At 50.7% G+C, this 10,831-nt stretch overlaps 1 protein-coding gene across 1 annotated transcript; it reads right to left on the bottom strand.

Moving 5' to 3' along the window:
* Window positions 1–5,507: 5,507 nt before the first annotated feature.
* Window positions 5,508–9,448, bottom strand: LOC309685462 (sentrin-specific protease 2-like; the record flags this gene model as incomplete). Its single annotated transcript, XM_082501225.1, has 7 exons — window positions 5,508–5,585; window positions 6,148–6,243; window positions 6,690–6,774; window positions 7,409–7,488; window positions 7,616–7,819; window positions 8,235–8,366; window positions 9,371–9,448. Coding segments are annotated over 7 exons (753 nt in total), but the record flags the coding sequence as incomplete, so codon positions are not given.
* Between the last annotated feature and the right edge of the window lie 1,383 nt (window positions 9,449–10,831).

The following is a 10,831-nucleotide window of genomic DNA, read 5'->3' as shown; positions in this document are numbered from 1 at the left end:
ATGCGGGTTGCAGGAGAGAAGGGGGAAAGAGGGGCGGGGGCTGTCCTGGTTCCGGCAGGGATGGGGTTAATTTCCCCGAGGAGCCGGCAGGGACACAGGTATCCCATCCCCTGTGAGCCATGCCCGGGGCTGGGGGGAGCTCGCCGGGGGAGGGGGCGGGAAGTCGCGGCTGGGAGCGGGCTGCGGCGGTGCGGGGCCGGTCGGTGCGCGGAGGCGCTGTCATCGCGTCCGTCTATTCCTTTACCGCTGTTATTGGGATTGTTTGCCCTTCCCGTTGCTCTTCTCTTAAACTGCCTTTATCTCAACCCGCGAGTTTTTTGCCTTTTTCTTCCGATTTTGCCCCCGGCTGCGGGAGTGGAGCGAGCGGCCGCGTGGTTCTTTGTTGCCGGCTGAGGCCAAACCACGACGGGGGAAACACCGGATTTCCAAGAGGTTGTCAGCCCAGGGCTGGGGAAAAAAAAAAAAAAAAAACAAACAACAAAAAACCTAGCAAAATTATTATTTTTTTAAAATTTCAAAAATAAAGCACACACAACCCCCAACCCCAGATGACACACACACATCCACACAGAAAAAACCACCTCAGGTTTTCATACCTCAGCACCTTGCGTTTGTGTTTCCCTTCTAGAGATTTTGTGTGCCTTGTAAAACTGATACTTGGAGCTTTTTTTGTTGTTTAATTTGTTAAAAAAAAAAAGACGAGTTGGAAAAAACGATCTCGACCGAGTGTGAAGCAGGAGAAGGAAACCACTCCCACGGGTGCCAATGCTCTTCCGTAGTCTCCTTTGGCTAGCTGAGAGCCAGGGGCTGTTCCTTTGGAGAAAGCTTGAGAAATGTTAAAAAGGAGAAAAAAAAAAGGTGAAAAAAAAGTGGTGGAAAGAAAAAGGGGGAAAAGAAAAAAAAGCAAAAGAAAAAAGGGGAAAAGAAAAAAAAAGGAGAAAGATAAAAAAGGGGGGGAAGAAAGGCGGAAAAAAAAGGGAAAAAGAACCCCAACTCAAATATAAAAAAAGGTTGTAAGGAAAAAAAAAAAAAACAAACACAAAACAAAACCAAGCAAGGAAAGTGGTGAAAGCCGCTGGGAAGAGGAGGGACGGAAGCGGGGTGGGGGGTGGGGGGGGGGGCTGTGTGAGGTGGCGGTGCCAGTGTGGCCCCAGGGGCTGTGACACCATATTTTTGTCCTCTACTGCAAAGTGTTCCGTGAAAAAAAAACAACCAAACCCCACCCAACGACAACATCATCACAAGAAAAAGAGAAATCTCTCCAGCTCACACGAGCCTGAGCTCGCTCTCCGTTGCTCTCTTTCCAGTGTCTCGGGGGGGTCATGGCCGAGCTGAGATTGGGGGGTGGTGGTGGTGGGAGTTTGCCCCATGGCTGTGATGGGGGGAGAAGGGGTGGGTGGGGAGTGGGGGCTGTGCTGTGGGGTTTTTTTGGGGTGGTGGTGGTTTTTTGCCAGGCGCAGCTTTACCCAGTGGCTCGGGGAGGTGTTGGCATCAGGAAGCCTGTGCTAAAGCGGGGTGGGGGCCTCGCCGCAGTTGGTTAGCAGAGCCAAAGTGGTTACTAATGGTTATTAATGGTGCACTAATTACGCCCGTGTAACTGGGAAGCTCAGATGCCCCCAGGCACCCACCCCCATCCCCCCCCCCGGGTGCTTCTCTAGCCAGGCGAGCGCTGGGCGTCCCCCCCGCAGGAGAGGAGCGCACCTCCGGGGTGGGTGGAAGGGCGTCACCCAACGGGGAGAAGACCAAGATGGGGCTTGGGTGTCCCTTGGGGTGGCCGGGTGGCGGGGTAGGGCTGCTGGGGGCTGCCACGATGAGGGACACCCCCACGCCTTTCTCCATGGCTCCCAGAGCTCTGCTCCCTCCCTCCCTCCCTCCCACCCATCCAGTGCCACCGGAGAGGTGGTGTCCCCCCTCCCGGGGCGGGCAGGGGCTGCTGCCACCCCACCTAACACCTCAACGCACCAAACCAGCTTTCAGCAGTCACAGCCACCCGGGCGCTGCCAAGGGGGCAGCAGGGGCTCCCCACAGGGGGTTTACAGAACACAGAGAGTGTCCGTACACCACTAACCCCTCTCCAGGGGCGGATTTTCGGGATGCTGCTTGCTCATCTCACCGCTGAACAACTCCCCGATTGCCCCTTCAGCACATTGTGACCATCGCTTCGTGGCTTTTGTGCTCCGATGCTCCTCCTGGCTCCAATCCTCTTCCTGGGGGATTGTGAGGGAGCAAAAAACCACATCGCTACATCCAACTTTTTCTCAGTTAAATAAAAAAAAGAATAAATCACCCTCTCTTATTACCAGGTAGAGTTTTGTTCCCTTAAGGCTCTTTTTATGAAAATAAATATTTAAATTATATAAAGAAATAAATACTTCTCTTTTCACATTAGATAACTCCCTGGAGACAGCAAAAAACAACCCAACACCACTGTGCACCAGTGTCCACCAGGGCTTTATACTTTTGTGGCTCTCATGTGCCAGGCCATCGAATCCACACAGTCCAATAAAGTCGGTTGTCCCTCTCCTCCTCCTGGCTGGAGGCAGGGCACCTCTACTGTTGACCGTAGTACCTACGATTATCAGATTGGTTCCTACCTGGTCCGTAGGATCGCCTACCGTAGGTTGGAGCAGCCTTCCTCCTGTAAGAATCCTTTCTTCTATCGGCTTCATTTTGCAACTCAAGCACCTGTGCCTGTAGGGCTGAGGTAGGTTCTCCATCCCTCTTCTTCATGTCTTCTGCATATTCACAGAGGCAAACCCACAGGATATCTCGCATCAGCTTTGATTTGTCTTGAGTCGGAGGGTGCTTTTTCTCTTGAGTAGGAGGGCGTTTCCTCTTAGCAGCTGCAACGTGAGTCTGTACAGGGAAAGCATGGAGTTTTTCCTCCACCTTGGTTAGTTTATCAAACAGTTTATCGGTTTGCTCAACTAATCTCTGGGTCATTTGCTCTATTTTCTCAGTCAGTTTCTCAGTCATTTTCTCGGTGGTCACAGTCAGCTTTTCTATGGCTGCCACAGAGAAGGGACCAGAGAGACTGTCTTCATACTGTCATACCTTCTTAACCCCTTCATTTACAGTTGGTGTGTCAGTATCGGATCCTCCCCAGACCATTGTTGACAATGTGTGGGAATATGTTGATGGTGCACTTTGTACAAACTTTTTGAGCAGAGATCGTTTGCATGGCATTTCATCAGGGTCTACTATCGCTTGCCCATCACTATAAATCACCTCTCGCACAGGCAGTTCTTTCAGGTACAATCCCTCCATCCTTGGACAGGTTTCCCAATCGCCTAGCTTCTCTGCCATCTCAGTCTAGGGTATCTGCCCCGCTATCCCAGCATCGGAGCAACCAGGAGACAAGTGTTTCGCCTTCATGACGACTAAAGTCCTTCCTGATACTTCTCAGATCTTTCACAGAGAAGGATTGAACAACTCCCTCTACATCTGAGTCCTCCTGTGGTGAGGCTGCCCCAGAAGGGGCCTCTCCAGCATCTGCTCTAGAAGGACTCTGGCCTTTGTCTGTTTTCAAAGGTCTCTTTCCCTTCTGTGGTCTTGAAGGACCCTCCCCTGGATCTTGTTCAGAACTCTCCCCCAAGCTATGTGACTTGAGGTGGTCTTTGTGGTAAGGGGCAGGGGAAGGAGTTGACCTCCTCTTCCTGCTCCTGGTTCCCGGGGCGGCTTGTACCGATTTTGATGGAGTTGGAGTAGTTTTGGTACTGGTTGTAGTGGCTGCAGTAGGTTGTGCCGGGAGAGGCGGCGGCGTGGCTTGTGCCGCTGCAGGGGGGGGCGCGGCTTGTGCCGGGACGGGCGGCGGAGGGGCCGGTGTTGTTGCGGTGGGGGGGGCGGCTGCCGGTGGTGCGGGTGCCGGTGCCGGTGCAGGCGGCGGCGGAGGCGCCTGTGCCGTGGCGGTGGGGGGGGCGGCTGCCGGTGGCGCCGGTGCCGTGGGGGAGACGGCTGCCGGTGGTGCCGTTGCTCCGGGGGGGGGCAGCTGCCGGTGGCCCCGGTGCCGTGTGGGAGGCGGCTGCCGGTGGTGCCGTTGCTCCGGGGGGGGCAGCTGCGGCCGGGCCGGGCGGGGCCGCGGTTCGCGCCGCTGCAGATCGCCGAGCGGCTGCGCGGGTCTGAGTGGCGGCAGCGCACGGTCCCCTCCAGCTCCCCCTGCACAGATGTTTCACAAGAAACCACCCCTGCACCACATTCAGGAGCATCAACAACAAAATCACGATCTTAACAAGGTACCAGTCCTTATCCTCAGAGCCCAGAAGGTTGCCATGCCCCAGCTCTGATGGGGTCACATCAGCATAATTATCAAAGGGCGAAGTAAACATTCCCCAGGTAGAAGAACCCTTTGATCCCTTTGGTCTCTTTTCTACTGAGCATGAGGCAGATGGGATGGAATACCCTGTTGGTCAGTTTTGGGTCACCTGTCCTGTCGCTCCTCCCCGCAGGTGGGACCCCACTATGCTTTTCCGCTTCCGACCCTCCAACGGGGCAAATAACAAAGCTGGTTGGCCGTGGGGGTTATAGCAATGAGTATAAGCAAGAGCCTCTCTGCATCCCATGCCTGGGCATCAGCTGTAAACATTGCTCTTATCGCTCTGAGAGAGTGAACGCTGACGGCACAATAGGCAGTTAATTTCAGTAGTTAGAAGAGGCCCCGCTAAGAAGCGAAGTTACTGAACAAAATTGGTTCTCTTTTACCTCAAACCAGGACACAGGGAGAGTTTCCTTCCATTAAGGCTCTTTTTATTAAAATAAATATTTATATTATATAAAGAAATAAATACTTCTCTTTTCACATTAGATCACTCCCTGGAGGCAGCAAAACAAGCCAACCCCAAACCAGCCCAAAGGACAGGGGCTTTGGTGAGAAATCAAGAGATGGTAAACGCTTTCTTTCTGTGGTCGTGACAAATCCAGTTTTAGGAATCAAGTAGACGGTAGATATTCCAGAAACAGAGGAAAACTCTCTTTGAGGAGACGGTAGTTCAGCACGTTGTCCTTGGGAAGGTAAGTTGGGCAAACACAACTGTAACCACCACCACAGATGTTTCCCATTTGTCTGTAATGTGGTCGCGTGCGCTGCGAGGCGCGAGCGTGCGGCTCAGCCATGGAAGTTGACGATGTTCCTTCTTCACTCTGCCCTTAACGAGGTCACACCCACCTTTCTGGCTCTTGCTTAAGGTGCGTTAGCTAATTTCAAAGAGAGTTACTGTCTCCAAAATAAGGGGGGGGGGGGGGTGGTGGAGGTGGGGAAATAAACTGTCTTAACCACTACTTCATAATTTGAAGAGGAAAACTTGTGTACCAAAACCCCAGAGTTACTGTCTCCAAAATAAGGGAGGTGGGGGGAATAAACCATCTTAACTTCTCCTTCATAACCTAAAGAGGAAAATTCATCTAAGAAATGTAACTAAAGGTCTAAGAAAACTAACTAAAGGTCTAAGAAAAGTAACTAAAGGTCTAAGAAATGTAACTAAGGTCCAAGAAACGTAATTAAAATAAGAACTCTAATAGTCCATGTGCCACAGCAGCTGTTGGTGGATTATCTCCCACACCATCTTCTTGCGGAAGTATGGCATGTGAGTCTGAAAAGAGAAGAGAAATCCATTAAATAATGACATCACGGTAGAAAGAGGCGGCAAACAGGCATAAACGCCCAGCGGAGTCCTTAATATGAAGTTCCCTTTAAGAACTGTCAACCGTTTGGGTACAACACCCCACGCGGCTCCTAAGAGGGTGACACGACAACCCGACAAAACCAGATTGACTTGACTGCGCGACAGCTTACAAGCACGCTAATAAAAGACCGGTGTAAAACGAAATCAAGAAAAAGAAGCGGTGTCTTGACTGGTCAAAGGGTAGAAGCCATTTCTCCAAAAGATATCGAGCCCAGATATGCCAAACCCGCTGGCGGCAGTATCTTGCCCGAGAGGAATCTCACCGGCAGCAGCTCCCAAAGGCGGGGATGGAGAACCACAGCTCTGCCCTGCCCAGGCCACTTGGAAGTTCTGACCCCAGCAACTACGCACCGAAACGGGGCACGAAACCTCAGCCCCTGCCCCGGACACAATTAAGAGCTGCTGCGTAACCTCCCCGGCTCCTGTCCCTGCGCGAAAGGGGCTGGAGGGGTTTATGACCTTCACTCACCTGGGTAAAGTTGAACGGTTTCTCTCTGGCGATGTACTCTGCGTATTTGCACATAAAGACGCCGCAGTCGCTTCCGTTCAGCTGCTGAGGGATCTCCTAAGGAATGCAAAGAAGATGGAGGATTTCCCTCTATCTCAAAAGAAAAGCAACTTGGAAGCAGCGCACATTACCCACACCGACACTGCGCTCACCGCACACTCCTGACCCTACTTGCGTAATCCCGAATACCCACTCCCGCCCATGAGGAACAGACCCAGTTCACTGCACACCATCCCTCCCCTCTGCCTCCCGGACTTGGACACTACAATCCAAATTCTTGGCAGGCCCAGAAGGGGCAGCAGCCCTCCTCCCTGCGAGGCCTCTCGAGGTTCGCACCGCCTTTTTCTTAAGTGACCTTTCTTAAATCCGGTCTTTAGGGACTGCTTTTTACTATCAACTCCTCGAGAAACATCAGCTCAGCCCTTTCTTTGTCACGTGCCAGGATCTGGGCCCCAAAGAAGCACTGACAGTTCCCATTTCAAACCCAAGTGGTGCTCACGTACATGTGGCTCCATGCTGTGAAGAGTCCACTGCAAAACATTCAGCTCCAGGTTTCTTTTTTCCTGGCTTTCTTTTTGCAGGTATTGGCTGGTTAAAACAAAAGGGAAAAAAAAAATCCCTTTTCATCTCTGTAATTTAGGCCAACAACAAAATAAAGTGGCTGAAGGATCACAGGAAGACAAACGGCAGGACAGTAAAATGTCAGAGGATCCTCACAGCAGCTGATTTAAGGCTGATTTTGAGGAAAAATCCCAATCTGAAACTTACAAACACAGGGAGAGGCTGTGAGCTAATGGTCAAGAACAAGGCCAACGATTCCATTGCTTCAGAGAGGTCAAAAAGCCCCAAATCACATGTTATCAGAGGACAAAGAGACAAACCAAGCAAGGAACTGTAATGCCATAATTCCACCGTGTGCCTTCATCCCACATACTGGGATCCAACTAACAAAGCCGGTAGACGTGTGCCATGGGGCTATGGTGGATTTGGCTGTGCCTATCACGGGAAGGTGGCAGAATCCAGGCACCCCAGACCCTGGGTGCAGGGGACGCTGTGACACCAGATAAGCAGTCGATGCCAGACAACTCGCAGCAAGCAACGCCAAGATTCCGGGTTGGTTATCTACAAGCCATGTGAAAACTTGCAGTCGCCTTACGGGGACTCAATCTAAAATCCCTCTCCTCATTCACACCAGAAAAGCAGTGACGGAGAGGTTACTTACAGCAAAGTCTGACAAATCTTGTCCCCTTTCTGGCCCAGAGAGTCCAAGTACATGATGGTCTTCCTCCTGAGATCTATGACCTGTTATTAAAAGGTGACCATTAGACAAAGCACAACCTTCTGCCGCACACCCCCCAACACCTACATGACTTCTCTTGCCAGTTTTTGCTCCCCGTCCAATTCTAAAGAAAAAGCCCGTGGGACTCACGGCTAGTGTCCAGTGCGCTTTCAAGTTTACAGGCACGAAGATGATGTCCTGCTTGAAGACATCCACACTTCTGGTCCATCTTCGTACTGCATCGTAGCCCCCAGATCTTAGTTTGGCATAAAAGAAAGTACTGAAAGCGTGGACCGCTGGATATCCTTCCTTCTTGCCTCTTTCCATCAGCAGACCCATGTAGAAATTAACGACCTGTACCATAAAGAGGAAACGTGAGGTGTGAAAATAAGACGCTGCCTTCCCCAACCAAAAATACAGCACTACCTCTTTTCTGGCCACCCTCAAGCACGCAGCGGAGAGAACTCCAGCCTCAGCTGTCGGCTTTTGTTCCCAGAATTTCACACGGGGCTACATCGTCAGTTTGATCAAAACACCTGCCCCCCACACCAAAAACCCGGACGAACTCCGGGAAGCTGCGTCATACAAGAAGTAACGGAACTTCCAGAAACGCTCGACCCTTCAATACCTCAAATAAGATTTCTACAGAGGTTTTTAGGCTCTGCCACGGAGGTCGTCAAAGAACGTTGACGGGACTTCTGTACACGGCAGAGGGGTATTTTTCAATAAAGGCTGAGTGAGACTAGCCCTGTGCTGCAGCTGGTTTTACCTCATCGTTTAGCCAGCAAAGGTTCCTGAGCGTGCGGATGTCTTCGCGAGTGACCTTTAGTTTGAAGGCACTGCTCATGATCTCATCTGGCTCACCTCTGCCAAATGCGGCACTGACCTCTCTCTCCATGGCCTGAAAGGAACAATTCAATGGGGAAGGACTTGTGAAACAGCGCATGGAGCACGCTGACCTGGGGGCAGCTTTCCACTGAAACACGGCCTGTAAATTCAGCTCAGGTGACAGAGCAACTGCCTTCGACGGTTTCTTGGCTAAGTCAGCGATAGCGCTTTTGCCTTGCTTGGTTGGCTTCAGCATCCCAACTTTGAACTTTAGAGCCCAGGCTTGCTGCCATTTCTTTTCACCAAGGACGTTGGGATAAAACCCGTAAACTCAGCAAACACGCTCAAGCAGCTGAAAATGGAACACAACTCTGGCAAACCCCTTTCCCACGTGCTGCCGCAGCCCTCGCAAAGAAACCACTACGGATGGTGGTATAAAATACTCTGATCTGCAATAGCATCTCCTTCTTGCTTGAATCTGGGTGAGCAAAATAAGAAAACCACCCAGTTTCCCTTGTACCCAGCATCAACGCTGCAGACTTTGTAAACTCTGCATTTGCCCGCCCTTTCCAAGTCCATCCTCAACAGGCAGGAAAAGGTGGGGGGAGCTCAATTAGACTGCAACTCCAAAGAATAAAAGCAGCCAAAATTCATACAAGCAGGGGAAACTGAACTCCCACTCCCTGGGGAACGGCACCACGGACCAGCACAAGCTGATCTTTCAGGTTCTATCACCACAGTAGGACAAGAGGCACATCCAATATAACTGGATGAGTCGGGTTAGCACTGCTCTGGAGACTGGTGTTCAACCTGGACTCATTTTTTGTCCCGCTAACAGAAGGCCCACAAACCCTCAGGGCAGCACAACTGAAGGAGCGCTGGAGCACACGAAATCCTTCAAACCAGCTTTAGTGCTGACCCTCGCACTGCAAAGTCACAGCCACAAACACTCGCTAACAGGTTCAATGCAAGTTCTTCAGATTTCAAAAAGCCTCAAGAACCACCGAGAATAGGAGGAGTTCCCTGCAGCTCTGTCACAACCTTCTCTTTTGTCTAACAGACTGTTGGCTGTGGTACCTCTGTGAGCGGAGGAAAGCGTTCCGCTGTTTTTCCCAGGCTTGGCACTTTCTTTCCTTCCACACTGAGGCTGGCTGACTTTTTGGACCGAACAGGTATAGGATGTCCTTGGAATAACGCATCTTCTGAGATTTCAGTCCCATGCTGCCTCTGTTAGACAAACGGACGTTAAGCTAGCAATCAAGCACAGATTTGTTTGCTCGGGGACAGGACAGAAAACTGGAAGGGTTTTTGTACACACATCCAAACAGCAAACTCCAAAGTGACTTTTTATTGACGACTGCATTCCAACTGTGCACCCATGGAGTGCTGCACTCGGAGGCAAGAGAGGCAGAGAGCTCGTTTGGCTTGGGCTAGCGTTAAGAACCCCAGCAAAGCCACCACGTGTAGGTACCAAGTTGAGAGTGAGATTACGATTTCTGATTTCCATGATTAAAATTGTATTTTTGACCTCAATCCTGACCAGAGGTGAAAGTCAAAGAGATGTACTTCCCATCCCAGCAAACAAGATACGACTAAAGACACCCCAGTCCAGCTTTGCAGGTCAACTAAGGCTGTGCGCTAAAGATTTTGAGGCTATACCCAACACATCAAAGGGGAAGAATCAAAATGCTATAGTGTAGTGTGCTCCTAATAGTCCAGAAACAAAATTAACGGCAGCAGAAAACACTTGGCCATAGCGCTACTCATCAAATAATGCTCCCGCTTTCCTGGGGAAAAAAAACCTGGGCAAATACAGATATTGTTGAGTGAGTCATGTGAAGTGGAGAGTGCGCTGAAGTTTCTGATCACAAATAGCTGTATTTTCCTTGTGAAAAACACAAGCTTACCCCTGCGATGGTTTGTTTCGCTGCTCCTTCCTTTTCCTGAGAGTTTTCTTCTGGTGTGCAGTACCTGCCAGGAGAGGGAGAGAGAGAAGTGAGCTGTGTATCTGTCCTCTCCCACGGAATTCTCAAGAATTCACCCTCTGGACAAGAAAGGCTTTTTCAAGGCTTATTCTGACTACAGCCCCAGTTGCACACATCAACATGTGACAATATTGCCTCAACTTCCAGCACCGTTCTTTCTTAGCAGCAAGACTGGGATAGAATGAAGAGCTGGGAGCTTTGGAATTTTTATTTTTTTTCCATCTACTTGTACAAGACTCCTTTCCCTTCTCTTTATCATTTGCATTATTTGGAAAACAGGGAAGCAACCAGCACTTCCTCTATCGAGGGCTTTGTGATCTACTGCTGATAAACACTGCACGCTGGGTGTTCTACTGCAAGGTGTAACAGGAACATCTGCAACTAGACTTGCATCCAAACAGAGTGAGCTTCGGGAAACTAAGGCCAGCACACTGAATTCCAAATGGGACAGCGACAGGATGTTTACTCTCCTTCTACAGGCCAGTCAAGAGAGTGACTATCCCCATTTGGAGAGGATTGTCATTCAAACCACACAGACTCTGAAGAGCAAACA

This window comes from Vanellus vanellus (genome assembly GCF_965231255.1).
Source record: "Vanellus vanellus genome assembly, contig: HAP1_SCAFFOLD_118, whole genome shotgun sequence".
NCBI lineage: Eukaryota > Metazoa > Chordata > Aves > Charadriiformes > Charadriidae > Vanellus > Vanellus vanellus.
This window is presented reverse-complemented; position numbering and strand designations above follow the sequence as displayed.